The 21,383-nt window shown below is 36.2% G+C and overlaps 1 protein-coding gene across 1 annotated transcript in view; it reads right to left on the bottom strand.

The window, feature by feature from the left end:
• Positions 1-9,707: 9,707 nt before the first annotated feature.
• The window catches only part of LOC140334521 (uncharacterized), a 12,342-nt gene continuing 666 nt past the window's right edge, over positions 9,708-21,383 (bottom strand). The window contains exons 2-6 of the mRNA XM_072416791.1: positions 20,541-20,873; positions 19,313-19,618; positions 15,946-16,083; positions 12,446-12,480; positions 9,708-12,214 (exon numbers count right to left, since the gene is read on the bottom strand). Of these exons, the coding sequence (XP_072272892.1) occupies positions 12,188-12,214; positions 12,446-12,480; positions 15,946-16,083; positions 19,313-19,618; positions 20,541-20,873 (839 nt within the window). The 3' untranslated portion in view covers positions 9,708-12,187. The remainder of the gene's footprint in view (positions 12,215-12,445; positions 12,481-15,945; positions 16,084-19,312; positions 19,619-20,540; positions 20,874-21,383) is intronic.

A 21,383-nucleotide genomic window follows, 5' to 3' on the forward strand; every position in this document is an offset into this window, starting at 1 on the left:
GTGATCAGAAGGGGAATACTGGTATGAATGGCACATGAGTGATCAGAAGGGGAATAATCTTTCAGAATCTTTTTTTCTAGATTTTCCTCCTTTAAAATTGGGTGCGTCTTATATTCCAGAGCGTCTTATACGGCGAAAAATACGGTATGTGCTTTTCCTGTAATTTTTAGCACTCCAGTAACATGTACATTTTCAGTATAGACATGTTAGCTAATGTGACATGGACCACAGTTCCATTAAAAGTGAACAGCTAATTTATTATAAACTGCTAAGCATTGGAAAGGAATATTTCCTAATTTCTAACTTCCCTTAAATGTACAAAAAATATTATACCTGTACCCACAAAATATGCATTACAGAGACCTCTGCACTATTAATATCAGTGTGCAAATTTACATGGGATCTCTCCAGAGCTGTATGCAAGCATAGAGAGATCCGGGAACTCAATTATACCTGAGAACACAGCTCCCTGCAAAGCCACACACTGACAATGAAGTCACTGAAAGCAGAAGCCACCTGCTGACAGTATGATTGAATTAAAGTTTTTTCCTTCCTGCAGTTCTTACAGTCTTAGTAAGTGAGAAAGTGAGGGGAATTTTTTTTTCTGTAAACTTCTGTAGAAAAAAATCCTGCAATAGGGACATCTGTTCTAGGTAAAGCTGGGGACAGATCTTCTCTTTTTTTCTGCTGCATATTTAAAGCAGAGAAGGACATCTCTATATAGTACAAACAGCAAACAAATAACCTGATAGGAGCTGTAACCCTTCCCATTAACAATTTAATTTATTATTTAGGTTCCCAGAGACTACTGAACCACCAATAACTACTCAACTCAGTAGCATATATTTCTATTGGCATAAAGAGTGCACTAATATAGTATATCATTTACAGTCAGAAGTAGATAATGCAGAATTAGTTGTCTGCAAATAAGGGTGTGCACCATACATCCCAGTACAAAGTATTGAGGTCAGAAGAATACACATTATGCTGCATAATCCTGACTACTGCACTCCAAACATATGGCAGGCAGAGGTTAGAAATGTTTAACATGCAGAATAATTGCATTTAGGAAAATATCCCCTAGTATACCACATCCCCTCAAAAATAAATGGAGGGTATATCTTGCTATAAACAAACCCCCAAATTATTCCATAGAAAATATTCTGCTGTATAAACTTACATTTCAGCCCTATGATAACCTAAAATGTTTTGATTGCTTCAAACATATGCTCGCTTCCCAAACATTTGGGTACCCTGGATTTAAATATCTGTAGATAAAAGCATATCTTCATCAGAGGTGTTAGCCAAAAAATCAATATACATGCTCCTAAAGTGGATTTGAAATTCTCTTAAAAACTAAAAGTTCATAAGACACAAAAGAAGTATAGTGGAAAAGCTGCGCAATATTATACTTGCTGTTATCCTGAAAGTTATTTAAAGGAGTCTCCCCATGTTTAAAAGGCCAAGAAACACTGCTATAGAGTGTTACCTCTGCCAGAGTGACGTCTCTGCCAGGGTTGCTTAGATCCAATTTAAATTGGCAGCATTAGGATTTAGATGTGTACAAAAAGCACAATTTTACAACAAAATTGGTAATGTCTAAACTACCATAAAACTCACATTAAGACTAGAGCTTAGTAACAAATCAAATCACTGCCTGCTGAAAAACAGCCATTTGATGGGAACATTTATTTAATAATATTTGTTTCTGCAAAGTGAATGTAAGTTAGGACCACACAGAATTGTATTTGATATGGAAATTATCTTTTTAAGGTTTCTAATGTTCTTGCAATTTCTGGTATTTTACAGTGCAAGTTCATATTGGGTTATGGGTGCCAACATTCCTAATTTAAAACAAGAGCTGGGGCTAGGCCTAAAAATCACCAGCCTGCAATCTATTAAAAGTCTGCAAGCTTGTGCAGGGTTCTATAGGCACCCTATTATACTTTACAAATTATATATTTATGTGTATTGATTTTTGGCTAACACCTCTGATGAAGATATGCTTTTGTCTACAGGTTACTGCTCCTAATGTCCAATATTTTCATGGTTAACAACCACACATAATGTGATTATAGTGAAAATGGAATTACATTGTAAAAACCAATAAACTATTCTTGTATTAATTATACATTTTGGTTTTATAGACAGTATTTGAAATATTGTGCTGCTGTATTCTCTTGGTGGAAATGCTGTTCTTCCACCCCCAGATTTTTCAGGTACTCCCCTCCTAGGGATTCCCTGTTGAAGCTTTTCCTGGTACTTTGATACCTGTGAACCAATCCAAACTTCTGGGACATGCACCTTGCATCTTAAATACTTACCTGTTGGATTCTTTACATATACCCTATCTATAGCTCTGATAATGTATATGTCCCTAGTATTACCCCTGAAGAAGCCATAAGGCGAAACGTGTCAGGGCAAAGAGGTGTCAGACGGTTACAATACTCCTTTATCTCCAATACTGGCTATGGTGTCTTTAACCAGCCACTGTATATAGAGTATCCATATGTAGTATACATATTGGTCAAGAAATACCTTGCATGTTAATCAGGAAATTACCTTTACTGCTTATTTTGTTGGATTTACCATATGTATTGAAATGTGTTCCAATGATAACATGTGCTTATTGCACAATTAGAACTCATGAACTACACTTGCCATTTAAACACCCCTCTTCCTCTCTGTCATTTATTGGTTTACATGTATATTAGTTTAATCCAGTATTTACTTTTTCTGTTGATAAGTATAGGAAGGGTCTTCAAAAAATTTCAGCAAATATAATAATTTTGTTGGAAACAGTGACGGTGGGAAAAGTGGAAATTGCGTCTGAGTGTCATGTGACCAGTCTGTCTGGCAAGTCAGCTGACCTAGCAGTTTAGTATAAGTCTTGTCAAACTGTGGAAAAGGTGGCTGCGAAATGTAAAAATTGCACCAAAGAGGAACCTCTTTTTGGTGGCAGAAGGTGTGCCGGGAGCACAAATTCATCTCCATATACGTTCTCAATATGGGGATAAACCCACAGACAATTAATATGGGAGGTTATGAAACACCCAGCTTATAGTCGGGATTCAGCACCATCTGATTTCAGCTCAAAGCTTTAAGGGTAAGAAGATTTTCATGTGATCATGATGTGAAAGCAGCAGGGCATCAGTGGCTACGCTCTCATCCAAAAACATTTTTTTGCCGATGACATTATAAAGTTGGTACGATGCTTAGAAAAATGCATCACAAAGAAAGGTGACTATGTCGTAAAGGGATGTATTTGTTTTTTAAATTCTTAATAAATACAGTTAAAAAGGTGCTAAAACTTTTTGAGGAACCCATGTATATAGAAATAAACATTTATTAGAACTACATAAATGATGAGAGGGGTAAATACTTTTTTTAATGACCACAAAAATACATAAATATATGTAAATGGAAGCTTTTAGCAAAATATAAAAAATACACAAAATAGGTTGAAAAAAATGTAGCAGGTCATAATTTTGGCTCACATGGGTTGCTAAGATCAAGTGATTTATTTTTAGCAAGTGGTAGTAAACTGTTAGAAAACTATACCAAAATGTTACTCTTAGGGTTCCAGGCCACTATTTTGCTCCCTTTGAAAATGGCTTATGCTCCACTTGCTAAAATGGACTTAGGTTTGTCATGTTCACTGTGTTCCTGTCATGCTTGGAGAGATGTGGGCTTCTAGGGGGCGCTACGGCTTGCACGGGAATGATGTAAGGCACAGAGTCTAAGCAGTGACCAGGTTCTCTCCAGAGCCTCTAGTGTTGAGGATATTGCGCTGCTTGTTACTGCCAGGTTGTGATCCTTGGGCACACCCAGATGGGCAGGATGAATTACGGTACCAAATCACTAGGTGGAAAAATTGTCAGGGAAGACCGGGTTTGAGTTAAGCAGCAAGCAAGAAAGGTCAGAAACAAGCCAGGGAACGATAATCAGAAATCCTGGAAATAGATACCAGTGACATAGGGGCCACCGCAGACACAGGAAACACAGGCGACACTGGAAGAAACAGAAGACACAGGTGAAACGGGAGAAACAGGGATATTGGAGACACAGAGGAACACTGGAACAGCACAAGGGAATAGGCAGAGAAACACCAGACTGGGCAATAATGGGGTAAACAGAGGAGCTGGACAGGGAGAGCACTGAATTAAACAGCAGGTATAGAAGAAATGCTCAGCAGAGCTAGGGGGCTCGGGACTAGTGGAGACACGTTGCACAAATGCTGAGTGCTGTGTTTGAGTTAGCTAAATAGTCAGGAATAATTAAAAGGCTTTTTCCCGATTTGCCAGTGGGATGGGTGAAACTGATAAAGCTCGAGAGAGCAGGCACGCCCAGGGTCAGTACTGCCCGTCTGCGCAGAAGAGATGCCTGTGCTTTAGTGAGTAAAAGGCAAGTGTGACAGTTCCTTTTTGGATGTTTTCCTCTCACTTCCTGTCATGGGCAAGCAATAGATAGGTGGGAAAAATATCTTTAATGGGACAGAGAACAACCTCCCAAGAGATTGCAAAACCTTGGCACTTTACCTAATTTGAAAAAAATATATTTTAGTTTAGTTCATCCTGCAATAACAAAAGCAAAAATAATGTCAATAATTTATTACAATAACAATAACTCAATAATGAAAAATAGGGAAGCAAAATTCCAAATCTAAACTGAAGTTTATCTTGGTTGGCAAGATAAACCCAATGTGGGTCTTACCCGTGTACAGAACAGAGAAAACAGGGGGAAGGAAAACAGATAAATTCATCTAGTATTTTTTTTAAGCCTTTGGGTCAATCAAATGAACAATATGTTTTTTTTTTAATGAAAAATAAGTTTAAATAAATTAAATTAAAACTAATATGTAACTTGCAAAATGTACCTATGCATATATTACTGCTGTGGCCAAAAATCACATAATACAAAAATATAAATATATATATACACGTGGCCACAAATGGTCCTCAAAGATAGTTCTCAATAAAGTAGGCAAAACAGTGAAAGGAAGGAAAGGTAAGTACATAAGATACTGTCACACAATCTTAGCAGTTAATACAATATTGCATAATACTGTTCTAAAAGAACCAAACTGAAAGACAAATGTTTAGCTGGTTATCTAACAGCAACACTAACTTTATTTAGTCATTTTTCAATTCAATTCAATTATTTTAGTTATATACTATTATAAAGTAATTGATTTGAAACAAAAAATATATAGAGATATATAGTCTCTTTTTTTATACCTATGAAATGTGAAGAGGAAATTAACTATTTCAGATTTCAGGGGAAGACATTGGTGTACTGGGATCCAAAATAGGAAGATAAAGTACAAGTACAGGTTCCAGGTTTTATTTCAGCTTATCCCTTACACACACCTTCTCTGTTGCATGATAAATGTATTATTTAATCAATTCTCTTATTTTAGTAATTATAAATGAATAACAATTACTTACATTTTCTGGTCCAATGTTACGCTTCACAAGATCTTCATTGTGTCAGAAGCCTTTGGGAAGAGAGAGGAGGTTCTGGAAAATCCAAGTGCCACCAGGCCCCTTTGTAGAGATGATCTCGCCTTTGTTATATCTGCCAGAGATGTTCCAGAACACAAAAATTGGATGAGAAGCCTCACTCACCACACAAATCAGCTTGATGGCAGAGTGAGGAGATAGAGGTGAGGAGTGAGCCATAAGATGGACAGGGAGACTGGGTTTGGAACACCGGCATAATAAAAATATTACATGAGTAATAAAATAATTCCTTTATTAAACAACAAACAAAGTTTTAACTCTGCAAAGGACAGATTATACAGAAATAATGTTGGCTAGACATATTTGACAAAAATGTGCACCTATTCAATTAGAGAAGTAAAGGAACTTGGATAGTCTAACTGTCATCACCTTGCCTTTGTCATATGCTCCAGAAAGATATTTTTTATTGATATATTGTATGTATCAATGATACATGATTTGCTATAGATGTTTTTGATGTTTATGTATCAGTGGGGTATCCGAGTTTAGGCCATTTACTTTTTCTTAGCCTAGTGAATTTGGTGAGGCTCTGCTGACTTCAACTAGTCAATCATGTGCATTATATGCAAATCCTTGCAAGTTGTTGGGTGTTGGGCATTTTTTCCAACCTTCTGTGCTATTGTTCATATTGGAAACATTCCTGAGGATATACTGTACAGTTTGTCAGATGCTTGCAATTTGGTATATTGCTAAAAATTAGATCATGGAAAAAAAAATGTTCTGTCTATGGCCTGCTATAAACTGTCCATAAATAGAATGAAATCTGTCTGAAGATTATTGGACGGGAAACCTCTGCCTGTCTCTGAGGTGCTTGTAAAACTGTGATGCCGAATACGAGACTGCTACCGAACCCCTTTAATATGGGCTAAGGACAGGGTTAGTGCTTATCAGAAAATCTGTCCAGTTCTCTTTTTGTTTCTGCATCTTAGAATATGGCCAGAATTACATACTGGTTACTAGCAGAAATCCAACTGACCAGATATGTCAAAATCATAATCCCGTACTATTATTCTTGCATGATCTAACATAAGCATAAACCTTTTAGATTGTAAACTCTTTCGGGGCAGGGTCCCCCCCTCGCTCCTCCTGTGTCACTGTCTGTCTGTCATTTGCAACCCCTATTTTAATGTACAATGTTGTGTAATATGTTGGCGCTATATCAATACTGTTTATTTTTATAATTACTAATAATAATAATCATATTAATAATAAAACATACAAGATCACTAATAAAAATCTTACCTTTCACATGCAGAAATGTTCCATGTCCAAAAATAAGGAATGTGGAATAATGGTAACAGATTCCAGAATCTTCTGACTTTGTGTTGAGTATCTTTAGGCTGGTTTCATAAGGATCATGTTTACATTTATAATTATCCAAGGCTAGAAAGGATATACTTTCATCAGTAAAGCTAGGTAATCCAGCAAACCTGGAATGGACTTCTTCAAAGTCATTTGCTATTTGCTAGCAAATGGTTTAAATCCTGAACTAGATCCATTCCATGTTTGCTGGATCACCCAGCTTCACTGATGAAAATGTATTCTCTCCAGCCTTGGAGAACTTTTATAAATCAGGCCCAATGTTTTGGAGGTCAATAAAGGACAACTTCAGCATCAGCTACTGCAAAAAAACAACAACCCACCTTTACATATAAAATAAACACACATTGCATAGTATATAAAGATCAATAATCAAAAAGTCATTAAATATATCTAGAAGTCAGCTACCAACAATTGGAACCACCAGATACAAATTGTAAATCATGTATTTTTTTATAGTACATAGTTAATAGCTATTGTAGTTTGCTTTCCTTATTTATTAATGATTTAAATGCAAAACAGGAACTTAAAGAATAGAGGTAAAAATTATCATATATACAAATTATGTTACATCAAAACACAAGTGCCAAGATAATTACTTTATTGTATTTAAATACTGTAAAGTTGTAGGTCATGCAGGTTTACCATACATAATCTGTAAAAATTCTAATCAATAGCAGCAAATATATGGAACTAGAGTTGTCTGAATTTTATGCCATATTGGGAAGTTTCCTACATATTTAATTTTGGGCTTCATATCTGAAGTGTTGGCAAAATAGAATTTTACAAAATCTCCAACATAAGTTTTATTTTGATCATCTCAACCATTATTTTAAAACATTTTATATAAAACGATCTAAGCTATTTTTATTTTCAGTCATATTCACAAAGTATTTTACATACACTAGATAAGGGGTTCTTAACCAGGGGGTATCCATACCCCTCTGAGGTATGTGAACCAAATACTGGGGGTATGGGACTCGATCTCTGGGTACTGGTATTTATTTTATTTAATGTATTAATTCATACTTGGGTAGTTTGTGAATGAAACGCGATAGTAAAAATAGTTGTAGCTGTTTGTATATTTGTCATTTTTCATTTTTTAATTTTGCTTTTTGTAAATATGATAAGGTTATCAATGCATATGATTTTATTTCATGTACTCTTCCTAGCTATCCACATCTAAAGTACAGTAAATTTAAGCTGTTGACATGTTTGGAAGTCATACTGGCAACTAATATAAGGAATGGTGTTGATTATTTCAACAGTCAAGTAAAGGGGGTACGGGACCATATTGGACAAATCAATGGGGGTCTGGAGTCATCAAAAGGTTAAGAACCCCTGGACTAAATGAGTATTTTAGATGATTAGAATATTGTGATGAAATAAAATTAAATGATGTTTCTACCTTTGAACATTAAGAGCACGCTGACCAGAGTGATCAGATTAATTTCTGCTTTCAAGCACAACACTTCTTAATTTCCTGTGTAATAAACCTTTCTGTCACCACTGGACATATTCTTCTCCTCTTTAGTTGTGATGACCATTCACTTTTTTACCAAATTTGTATGTAGTAATGATAATTATTATATATGTTATATAAATATAACACATTAATTTTGAGTATGCAAATATGTACGTAATATTCACTTGCTCACTGTATTTTTTGTTCTTTTGTCATAGAATATACAGACTGTGTGGTTTATAAGTATATCTGCAATAAGTATCAATTTTTTTTTTTGTCAATTTATTCACTGTAGGGATTAGAGTAGTCCCCCTTTATATCTCGGTTTGAAAATTGCAGGCCCGGAATATCGCATTTTCTGTAAACCCGTGTCGTTGTATTGGAAAGCCCAGTGTGGGGATGCTGGGAGTTAAAGGAGGAACAAGTCTGGCCAATCGGAATGCCCTATTCATTTGGATTGAATAAATGGGACATTCTGATTGACTGCACTAATAGACAGCAGCCAATCACAATCGGGATTCGGTTGTGATTGGCTGCTGGCTATTCGTGCAGTTGGGCATCCATGTATTATGGATTTTCGTTTATCACGTTTGTTTTTGGAATGTTACCCCTGCAATAAATGGGGGTCCACTGTATATGACTAAGAAAAAAGTCCTTCTTTGCTAAAAATGTTTTTTTTGTTTGCATGTGCTTACATTTTGCAAGTCCAACCTGCCATGCTGACCATCTTGGTTTTAGTGAAACATAAGACTGTAAATGAAAACAGAAAGTTTTTATGTTGGAGATTTTTAATGCTAGAAAGAGCACTTGTAACATGCTGGGGATAGAGCTGCGATAATGCAACTCCAAGATGTATATGAAGATGTTAGGTTGGCCTACAGGGGTTCAGTGAACCTATGGAACATTTCCCAAGTAAATACACGATTTCTGTAAAATGAAGTAAAATCTAGCTGTGAAAATGTATTTTAAAAACAACAGCAGCCACCAGTTACCAAGTACATCTATGTTTAGGGTCTTTGCCAACCTAAAATGTATTTTAAATATATTTAATTTTTATTATTTAAAAAAAAATACCTGCACACTTTTTAAAATGTTCCTACCCAGTGTCCTTCCCAAGCTTTCTCCACCTAGCAATTTTAGTGACAAAGGCATGTTCTATTAGCCTTAAAGTTAAATCCATGCTGTCATCTACGTGTGCATACATCAAAATGAACAAAATGATTGGATAAATCAACCATTTATGTTCATTATTACGCCGCATGGTGTCGTTGTACACATAATTGTACATTATGACACACTTTCCTTACAACATTGCCCCCCCCCCCCCCCAGCCCTTCAGCCTTCTCCCCTTCCCCTGTCATGAGGCCTATCGCCCATTCCTGCTTAGGCCTGCTTATTTGTATAGTGTGAACATATGCAGCACTTATAAAACAATACAAATCAGTCCATACCCAAGAGGGGCTTGCAGGCTACAGTCCCTACAGCAGCCATAGAGTGGAGAAGTAACAGCAACTACTTTGAAAAGTAGATAGGTGATATGGACAGGGTAGGATTTGCTGGGCACATTGTTTCTTCTAAATAAGTGAATAATGCTTTTTCATGTGCTGGATTAGGAGAGATGTTTAATATTGTGTACCTAGTTCCCCACAGCTTATCCTGTGTTTACATATGGTGCATACAGCAAAAGATGCATCATCGGGATGGGGCACAAAAAATGGCCATACAAGGGGCATCCAATGAACTAAAGTCCCACAACTACAAGCTCCTAAGCTCTACAGGAGTTTGAGGTATTTGCTGCTTCAATGGACAGAGACACACAAACTTTGCAAAAGCCCTGCTTTGCAAAAATGTTTATTGTTGCACATTACCTATTACCACTCTCCTCTTTATCACTCTCATCTGGTTCTCTTGTCTAGAATACTAGTATCTTTGTTGTCTGACAATAGAATATGACAAAATATTTCTTACCAAGTGCTACTTGTCCACCAGCTGTTCTTTGAGACCTAGTTTTCACTAATACACTTCTACCACTACTACGACCACCACCACCACTACTATCATCACTACTGCCACTATCAGTACCATAACGACTGCTGTTATCAATACTACTAATACCACCAGCAGCACCACCGCCACTAGCAGACGCAACTACAGATGGCAATGAGTAATAATTTTACCATTATCAATGGTTTCCTATTCAACATGTCTCTCTTATAACTGCTTATCTCTATTCCTGAGACCAGAATACTTTTTGAAAACATAAAAGGGTTTTGAGAAACTGTGCCCTCAGGTAGAGTGATTATGAGTGTGGAAGATGAAGCTGAAGTACCCTGGGTACAGGGGACAAAACATGGCTGGGAAGAATCTGCCTCTTGCTACCTTGCTTACCAGTGGTGGTGATGCTGCTGGGATACTCACTACTGCTATTACCCAAAGTTTGATGAATTCTAAAATCAAGGGTTGACTGGTGGCTGCTGGTCTCTTGTGATGCTTACCCCAATTTACAACCTTATTTTAACATGACGATGACATTTTCAGTAGATGAACAACTGGCAAACCTATTAGCAACAATGTGAGAAAATGTCCTGTGTGTAAAATAAATGCTGTGATATGACTTTTATGAGTTTAACAATCTACAATATCCCTGATTAGTAAAATTCCAACTTTTCTTAGGGGAAGTGCAAAGTTTTCCTGATTAACAGCAGTAAAAATGTGCCCTTGGTATTAGTGTATACTCCTTTTGATTTTTTTTTTTTCTAGACCTCAATTTCCATGATTAAATTCCTTTATATTTGTTTTATTCTTTTTGTTTTAATCCTCAATTTAACTGGTTAGCGTTAAGAAAAAAAGTGGACGATAGTTTATATTTTTATTTTATTTAATTTTTTTTTCACCTCTGATTAGTCCCTAATTAGTAGTTGGGGGAAATGTGGCTTTGGAAAAAGTATATATTTCTTTAGAAATGCACTATAACCCTGTAATTCACAGAATTGAATTGGGGGCCCAGGTGCACCACTTAAACACTAAAAAGCAAAATCTCCTTATTCCATCATCTCAGATGTCTGCATTAAGAAAATGAAAAAACTCCTTATATATAAAATATACTTACCTTAAACTTGGCTTCTGTCAAGTGGTGCCTACGCAATGGTAATGTATACCCTAATTATATGTTTGTATATTATTTGTATGTGGATTGTATATACTTTTGGTTAGATGCTGGAAATACTGGGGATGTAAGAAGAAATATCTTCTCTTGAGATGAAATACTGATTGTTCACAAGATCAACAAAAGCTCCTTAATATCTCTCCCTAGTGGGAAGGGGGGTAAGGTAAGTATGTTTACTTTTTTCCTGGTGTTTTTGACACTTTATTGCAGCAAATTGATTGGTAATAGGCAGATCTTGCCTTTGAAAGGCCCAGTTTGTAAAATGTGAAAGCTACTGACAAGCATTAGGTGGAGGCACCTCCAGGTACAACAGCTTTCCGTATCCTCTGCTTCACCTGAATGCCACTTTGCATCAGCACAACATTTCCGTATCAAAATCAAGACTAGGGATAGAATATCTCATGCAATATTTGGGTTGGATAATCAAAATATAAAATGTTATCAAATGCAAACAACTCAAGCAAGTGCTTTACATCCATTGAGCAGTCGCCCTTATCTGCCCTTATCATTGGGCTCAGAAAAAACACAAAACATATTATAGACAAGAAACCATTTGCATTTGTTAAGACAGATTACATTTGCAGTTTAAGCTGTGCCTGGATTTGTCTTTTTAGAACAATAGAAAACAGAGAAGTGCAATAAGTTTGTACGTCCAAAAAAAAAGAGAGAAGTTCTGCAACACCAAAAGGATTTCTAGAGTCTTCAAGTGGCTGATCATCCTTTCACAGCAGCATAGACAATCTGCAAAATAAAAAAAAGTAATAAATAATTATCCACTGAATTTATATTCATTTTTTGTAAGAGAAAAAACAAGTCACAGAATATGGGAAGAAATTGAGGGGAGTAAAATAAAGAGTAAGTAAATAAATAAGAGAGAAAGACAGTATGACAAACTCCACCATCCTCACATTTTTTATTTTAAGTATTGCGTTCAGTAAACTAGATACTGATGAAAGAGGTTTCTTGACTTACCGTGTTATCATCCGGACTAAATCTTACATTTCGTTCTAAAGACAAAAAAAAAAAGTAGCTTTATTTAAATTTATAATGATATACAAGTATAATATACTCTATATTCATTATATCCACCTTTCTTCAACTCTATTTAGGACCAGCCATCACATCTAGGTACTCACCCTCTACTGAACAGTGTGAATTTATATACTTAATGTGAAGGTTCCACTAAAATGCAAGGTTTGCCTAATATAATTGGACCCCTCCCCAATTTAGATCTTTGCATCAGAACTTAATTAAAAAAAAAAAACAGAGAAAAAGTTATAAAATATACTTACTTTAAACCCAGGCTCTGCCTTTTGCCACCAAGGTCAAGATACATATAGTAGAACTCTGGGAATGCTAAGGATCTCAAATCCTATGAGAAGATACTTCTAAATGTGTTTGTGTATTTACTTATGGGATTTGGGATACTTAGGATTCTCAGGACTCAGAGGAAGATCTGTAACTTCACTTTTTTTATTTTAGTGCAAGGTCCCCTTTAATTGCCTTCCACCAAGAAAACTTTGTATGAGTGGCATGTAACTACTGGGTACCTGAATGGCCAATTATTAGGCCCAACCACTTATCACCCTGGCAAAGGTTGTATCTCTGTAAAAGCTCCAACCAGTCTGACTAGGTCCATGCACTTTCAGGGGGGCACAAAAATTTATTTGCATTAACCACCTGAGCGTTACACTGAGGTCTAGATTTCTGTACCAAAAGTGATCCACTGTTTTTCATGAAATTTTTTTTTTAAATTGTAGGCCGGCCGGTATCTTGTGTTCAGCCGGCCGGGCGGCGGAACGCAAGATGCCGGGCGGCGGAACGCAAGATACTGGCCGGCATCTTACCGGTCCCGCTGGCACCCGACGCTGGAGAGGGAGATCGACGGACGACGATGGATGGAGGATGACGCTGGAATAGGAAAACGATGCTAGAATAGGAAAACGACACTGGATGTGCACAGCGGGACCATGGAGGTAAGGATGTGGCAAAAATACGGGGTTAACCATCCTAGCCATTTTTTTTTGCCCGACCTTCGTACGGGCATAACGGCTAGGTGGTTAAGGAGGTGGTGATATTGGGTTGCAAGAGCAATAAAATAACCCAAAATAAAATAACTTGCGGCTCCCACATGCTAAGTAGTCAAACTCAAAGTCCTTTTTCTTCACTTTACATATTCATAAAGAATTAATGACATATAGGTTATAAGGAACTATAGCGGATCAGACGTATTAATGTATTTCAAAACCTTAGTGTCTTGTCCTTGGTGTCAAGTTGCAACTTGCAAATAAAATTAGTGGGGAGATCATTGAATGTCTGGAAGCCAATATTTCCAAATATTGGCCCAATAAACTATTAAAACATTAACGTCTTAATAAACCTTCAGTGTTGGTTAGATAATACCTTTATGGTCCATCAAAAAAAAAAAAGTGTGCAAAATCTTACAGTTGGTTTAAGATGTTATACCATGAGAAGAAAAACTTGTCTTCCCTTAGCAGATACAAAGTGGAATCTCTACTCCACAGGGAGAAGTTCAACTTAAGTTTTTAAGTTTATATGTTAGGTTGAAGTTAAAAAGAGCAATAAGGTAAAGTTGTAAGATCAGACCAGAAGACATATATATAATAAGAACATTTAAAGCAGTTAGTTTTGGGAATTTGGTAAAGACATTTTAGAGTTTGGTTAATAATTGAAGTGTTACCAAACCTGAATTGTAAAAAACAATATAGTTAAGGTTAACCATCAAGGTTAAAATATCAAATCTTGGTCCTGCACTTTCCTCACTCCACTCTTCTCAGCATACATTTACATGATGACCACCAGTGCCAAGTATTATAGAACATTTATTATTGGCTGCTCATGACCAAGAAATGTGTGCACTACTAAAGCCTTAGAATGGAAGTTCAGAAAGAGGGTTGTGGGACAGAGTAAATGTCAGAGTAACGTCATGACAAGAAAAAAAAAACACATTTAGAAGAGTATATAATATTAATTTAATAAATGTATATGTAATAGCCACCCCTATTTAGTATGACATATAATAAGTATGGAAAGGAAAGAAGGGGGCTTCAAGGCTATTTTAGATTTTTTGTATTTTCAGAAATAAGTAACAACTCATCCTACAGAATTGGCACTTCTATGCACCAACCACTTCTTGATTTCACAATATAGGCATCATCTATATTACAATCATTAGTGCAACAACTACCGTACTTTACGTAAGCAATACTCTCTAGCAGAGATTTATTAGACTGCTGCAGTTCCAGCCAACAATAATCTGAAAACATATACGCTTGTTGTATACTGCTAGGGAAGTCCTTCTGGCGAACCGTGTCAGGTACCAAGACGTTTTTGCGTATCCACATTATATGATAAGTAAAATCTGTAGCATAGTATAATTATGTTCAGCTTAGCAGTCTCCACCCCATGATTTCACAATGGGTGATGGTTATGTTTTATTATTGTACTCATGTAATATTAAGAACTGTAATAACTCATTTCTGAAATACAAAAAATCTAAAATAGCCTTGAAGCCCCCTTCTTTCCTTTCCATACTTTATTATTTAAATTATTATAATAAAGAAACCACTTATGTGTTTTTAGTGTTGCTTAACTTTTAAGTGTTTGGAGGAAGCATTAGAATTTGAGGTGTGCGTAACTTTTTTAGCGGAGCGAAATCTGCATGACTCACCTATCTGCATTATAGACTAGGGCACCGCCATCTTCCTTGTCTTTTTGGTCCTACTAACGATATTTGACCATCTTTATTGGCTGTGCCAATATGATTTACCTACAACGCAGGCATATGGAAATTGACTCATCCCAGCACATGCAAGGGAAGCCGGGTTTCCCTGGCAACCTAATCTGAAGCTACACATGCGCTTTGATGTCAGAACTTGAGTTCCACTTTAATTTGAATGGAGTTGCAGAAGGGTTAGAATCTATGTCAGGTTTTTTTGCTGTCTGTGCCATGGTGGTAGTGGAAGGAGTAGAGGGATTCACCCTTCTATTTGTTGTGGTAACTATGTGTTAAATTTGTTGTGGTCCTATATAGAAAGCAATTGGAAATTCAACATTTTGTAATTGTCACAGGGAATAAGTTTAAAATCTTCCAATAGGTAAACCTGTTCTAATGAGGGTAAAGAGGAGATATTCTCTAACTTTCTACAGTGGTCCTGATTTATTAAAGCTCTCCAAGGCTGGAGAAAATATACTTTCATCAGTGAAGCTGGGTGATCCAGCAAACCTGAAATGGATTTCCTTAAAATCATTAGCTATTTGTTACCAAATGTTTTCAGTTCTGTACCAGATCCATTCCAGGTTTGCTGGATCACCCAGCTTCACTTATGAAAGTGTATCCTCCCCAACCTCCAGAGTTTTATTAAATCATGGCCAGTGTCTAAAACCAGAAATATGGAAAAAAATTGTACAGAATAGGAATCAAATGATTAGAACACTAGACATAAACTTACCAGGGCGAGTCTGCTTCTTTGGATGTATTTTACACAAGCTTCCTCGTATCTTAGCAAGAATGATCTGATGTATCACCAAGACAAGGACCATAAAGCCAATTCCCACATACAGGACAATATAACATGGACTCTGTCCATCTTAAAAAAAAAGATAAATATATAAAGATTACAGAGAGAGAGTTTGTAAAATTCAATGGTATAGATAATACAAACAAATGGTCATAAATTTTAGAGAAAATTGTTAAAATGGTCAAACTTTAAGGTGTGGCAGAGAAAAAATATGTAAAAACCATGGACTAAAGACCTAAATGGGGGGTGGTTTTAAAAATGTACTGTATTTTTTTAGCACAAATCTTTTAAAATATAATTGTAAAATTTAATTTGGAATCTACTAAATTGTAAGCTCTTAGAGGCAGGATCATCTCCGCCTGTGTCACTGCCTGTATTCAGCTGTGCAACCACTATTTATTGTACAACACTGCGTAATATGTTGGCGCCATAATAATACTATTTTTGTTATTATTATTATTAATAATAATAATAATAATAATAAATACAGGGAATCAGACATTCCCTCAAACATTTCCTGAAAGGATCTGCAGGTTTCTTGGCTCTATTCCTCTCAGATCACCATCCCAGTGTCTCTCAGTGCATCAGAACAGGCGCCTGGGAAGAACTGGTCAATGACGCATACACTCGTATGGTAACAAGCAATCTTCAACTTTATTATAACAAACATTAGTTTATATACCATAACAATATGCCATTGCGCATGCTCATTTATTAGAATGGAATGGAAATTCACTAATATATATGTATCCTAAATGAGATTATTTAGCGACATAATTTCAGACACATACAAAACACCTTGTTATTCATAGACAATCGACATTATCTGTGTTTAGCAGAATTAACAAGGACACTCATCTTGGCAGAAAATCAGGTCTATACACATAGTCTAAATACACTTAGTTCTCATAACTAAGCTCTCATAACTAAAAACTGAAACAAAATGGAGTGTCTCAGACCCTTTCAATCCCCTCTTAAGTCATGAATATGACTTTACCTCTTATAATTCATCCGTAGGTACTCAATATACTCATGTCCAACATCCCTTGGTCTAGGACAGAACGCCTGAAATACTTGCAATAAGGAGGGAATACACTGAATACAGCAACACAGTAAGATTAGACAGACGATTATAATAATTCCATACATAAAGAGCGTTTTCAACCAGGTAATATTAGGTAACCAACTCAGAAACCAATCCCACCATGAGAATGATCCCACATCTTGTTTAATACCATGCACAATTTCTTGCAGTGCCTGCATTTCTTCCTCTATGGACCTTTAGGTTTGTCCAGGATCTTAGAGCAGTAAATGCTCAGATCATACCCATAGCCCCTGTGGTTCCAGACGTGCCATCTCTGCTATCAGCTATTCCTGCCCATGCAGAGTTTTTCTCTGTTATTGATTTAAAGAATGCATTTTTTTCTGTCCCAGTTGACAAGGAGACACGGCCACTTTTTGCTTTTACATTTAAACATCGCCAGTATACTTGGTGTAGAATGCCTCAGGGTTATGTAGATTCCCCTGTAGTCTTGTTCTCCAGACTACACTGCGCCCTTGGACTGCCCCTCATGGTTCTGTCCTTCTACAATATGTGGATGATCTCCACCAGTATTTCCCCTCAATTCCCTTGTGGGAATCTTTCATGTCCATGTGTTTTAGTAAATAAGCCCTGGTCCAGCACCAGTCCTCAGCAGACACCAGTCCCCCCTCTTCACCTATAGCAAGCCCCGCTTAGCCTCAGGGGACTGGTTGTGTTTCCCAGCACTCGGTTGCCCCCAGGACAATGTGCAAGGGATAGCACCTAAGGAAGGGCTGGCAGAGGAGCCCACAGATAATGCAGTACCAAGATTACTAGTGAGAGAAGTCCGGAATACAGAGCAGAGGTCATACACAGGAGATCTGTCCACCAAGCGAAGTACACAAGGGTAAAACACAAGCAGAGTCGGGGTCACAGGCAAAAGGTCGGTCCAGACAGCATATAGGGTCAGACACAGGCAAGGTCATTAACATTAAATCAGCAAGTAAACCTAGCTTAACTCTATAACAGGCACTGGTGACTGGGAGCAGAGGGGTCATAAAATCCCAGCAGCCAATGGCAGCACAGGAACTAATCTGTCTTTAAAATCCCCTTCAGCTGTGCACAGCCTCACATTGGGTGCAGGGGATGCTGATAAAATCCATCAGGCCGCACGGCTAAAGGGAAACAGGGGCTGCTGCTATTTCCTACTTCTCCTAGCTGCTGCAAATTACATTGCACAGGATCGCCGGACAGATAAGCATCTCCCAACAGTCTGATTTCCTGTTTTTTAAATAGATCTCTTTATGTATATACAATAAAAGGTGTATTTGCTGGGCTCAGATTTGTGTACATTCTCTGGCCATTCACTGTCATGATGGTGGAAAATAAAAGCAGTTCCTGGAAGAAGTTTGTAAACACAGTTAGGGTTTCGTGATAATTTATGTAATTTAATCTTTTTTTATAAAGAGCTATTTTTTGTTAAATGTTTACAGGAGGTGAGCAAACAATACAAACCAATACAAATGTGGCGGCATTTGTATTATGTTGCTACTATATTATGTTGCTACTGTATAAGGGTATTTATATTTTGATTTTTATTCCATGTCAACCAGTTCAGGGTATATCAATACTAAGAGAAATAAACCTAAGAAAATTATGCTTTACAGAATGCTTACTTCAAAGAATATGATTGGCCAACTTCAGGGAACATTTTGCCAATTTCAAAAACATTTTCCCAACATGTATAATAATTAATATTTGACAATATTTAAATAGTTTATATTTATAAAAGACAGGTCAAACAGCAAAAAAATATATTTTTTGAACAAAAAAATATATACTTGTAAGGTTGCTCACAAAGCAAATTGGTTTCAAATATACCCCGGTATGTTATTACAGCAAGCAGTGGACCTTGGCAAATAAATCCATGTACCACAACCAGGAAATTACATGGTACATCCTATGTATTGTGTCTTTTTATTCCCTATACACCCATGTATCATGGGCGGGTAAGGTCATGGGGCACCTTAACTGGAAATGCACTTAAACCACAGTACAATATAAAAGATTTGTCAAGCCAAATATTGTTTTCTTAGTTTTGGAAGGAGTGGGAGAGTGGACTATCGTTGTTCCTGTTGCAGATTTTTGCTTACTTGCTGTTTGGTAAAATCATATTTTTTATATTTATTGCTGGGTATCCTAAAAATTGTGTGGAAAATTTGGCAATACCCAAAGAAAAGTGTAATATATCCATGATAGAAATTTTTCAGTACTTACCATCTAAAGGTTTAGATTCAGTAGATAAATGAGCAGAAATATTTCTGCTTTCATGAAGGTTTTTAGTGTAACACATAACTTCTTTTCCATCAGTGCTTGTCTGTAAAAATATCAGATTTTTTAAACTGCCATCTAGATCCAAAGTCAGCCAACCATCAGATTCTTTGCCATCGATAGACCACATAAGGAGACTCCATTTGTTGGACCAGTTGAGGGCAATACACAGTAATATTGTTGTACCAGGCTGTGCATTTAGTTGTGCGACTGGAACAAGTATGGATAGAGTAGGATCCTTTGGTTCTGGCTCTGTAAAAAGGACCGCATACACATTTGCTACTGATAAAGCAGGTGCTAGTTAATGCATCATAGTAAAACTTTCCAAACTTCTTCAAAATACTCAGTGTGTCATTCTCTAAAATGTTAAAAATGGCAATATAAAAGAAAAATAATATAAACAAATAATGTGTATTTTTCTGGGATTCCTTTATAAATAACAAATAATTCTCTTTTTAAATAATACCTATGGTTATATTTCCTCCTGCCCTACTCTCAGGAGCTTGTTTGAAGTTAGCTGTGAACTACAATGAAGTCTATTGGGATGGACGCAGCAAATTGTAGGGCTAATAAGCAAGCTAATGCAAGCCATGATGAATGGGAAGCTGGGCACAGCCTTGAGAAGGCATGAACTAATGTCAAAATTATAGAAAATAAAAAAAGTAATAAAGTATCTTTCCTACCAACTTATAGGAGTAATATAGACTTCCTCCCAATTCAGTCCTATAATGATTTTTATTTAATATTATTTCAGTTCAATTGTTTTTTTGTTTTTACAATTGAAGGTATAGTAAACACAAAAAAGGAATAGTAAAATAAAAAAAAAGAAATATATTTCATAGGAATCAATTTTTCAAAAATATATTTTTGGACAAACATTTGTATAAAATATATTATAATGATATTACACGCATTAGGTTTGTATTAGTATTCCTTTTTGTTTCTTTTTTAAGCTCAGCCAAAATGAATGACAAATCTATAACTGTTAGAAGAGGGATGTAGCAGGTAGTCCATAGAGGCATGCCACCTATCATATTGCTATTATTGTAATAAATGCTTATATCAGGCACTATCCACCACCCTTTATATAGCAATTTAATCATTAAGGGGGGATCTGCCAGGAGCCATTCGTGTTCTAGTTGTACAATGTGTATAAGAGTAAAATATATCTCACCTGTAACAATTAATGTGTTGGCCACATAAAAGTTCTGAATAAGTCCAGTCTCTGAGCAGTAATATACTCCCGAATCAGATCTGTCCACGTTTTTAATATCCATTGCAAATTGTTTTTCTTTGCAGTTTGGCACAATTCTTTCTAATGGGGAAGGCCTTGGTGGACATGTGTTTTGTGCCACGTCCTGCAGCCCTCCATCCTCTTTTTCTTTATACCATTGCCAGGTAGCATAACTATTGTCTTTAGTCTTATTACACAGGATGGTGGCAGTCTCTCCAGCTTTCACAAATTTGACATGAGAAAACTTTTGGACAAATTCTCTTGCAATGACACCTAGTAGATAAAATGAAAAATAATTATTTTAGACACTAAGCAATCATATAACCAGCCACTGATAGTTACACGAATAGAAAGGCTCTATTAGATGTGATTAAATAAAATTTTAAATTTTCATTTGATGTAAATAGTAAACCTCTGAAAATGCTAAAAAAAAAGTAGCCAGTCTATTTTACAAAGATTAAACCAGCATGATATATATTTATCAATTAGAGATGAATACATTTGTCAAAATTCAATTGGATGAAATGATCAAGATTTTGGGTTTAATGAAAGCATTGCAAATACAGAATTTACAGAATATTTCTATATTTTTATAATAATGTATATTTTTCTAGAACTAGTGTATCTGAGGTAGAATCAAGGCTTTTTTCACTGAAATATGGACTACAACAATCCCTAACTTCAGGTAGAATCACAGTGTGGAATTTCAAGTAGAATTGCATAGTAGAAATTCTCCTTTTCAGGTAGAATTCAGGTAGAATTAAAGCATGCATAGCAGGAGCA

Source organism: Pyxicephalus adspersus, chromosome 7 (assembly GCF_032062135.1).
Source record: "Pyxicephalus adspersus chromosome 7, UCB_Pads_2.0, whole genome shotgun sequence".
NCBI classification, from domain to species: domain Eukaryota; kingdom Metazoa; phylum Chordata; class Amphibia; order Anura; family Pyxicephalidae; genus Pyxicephalus; species Pyxicephalus adspersus.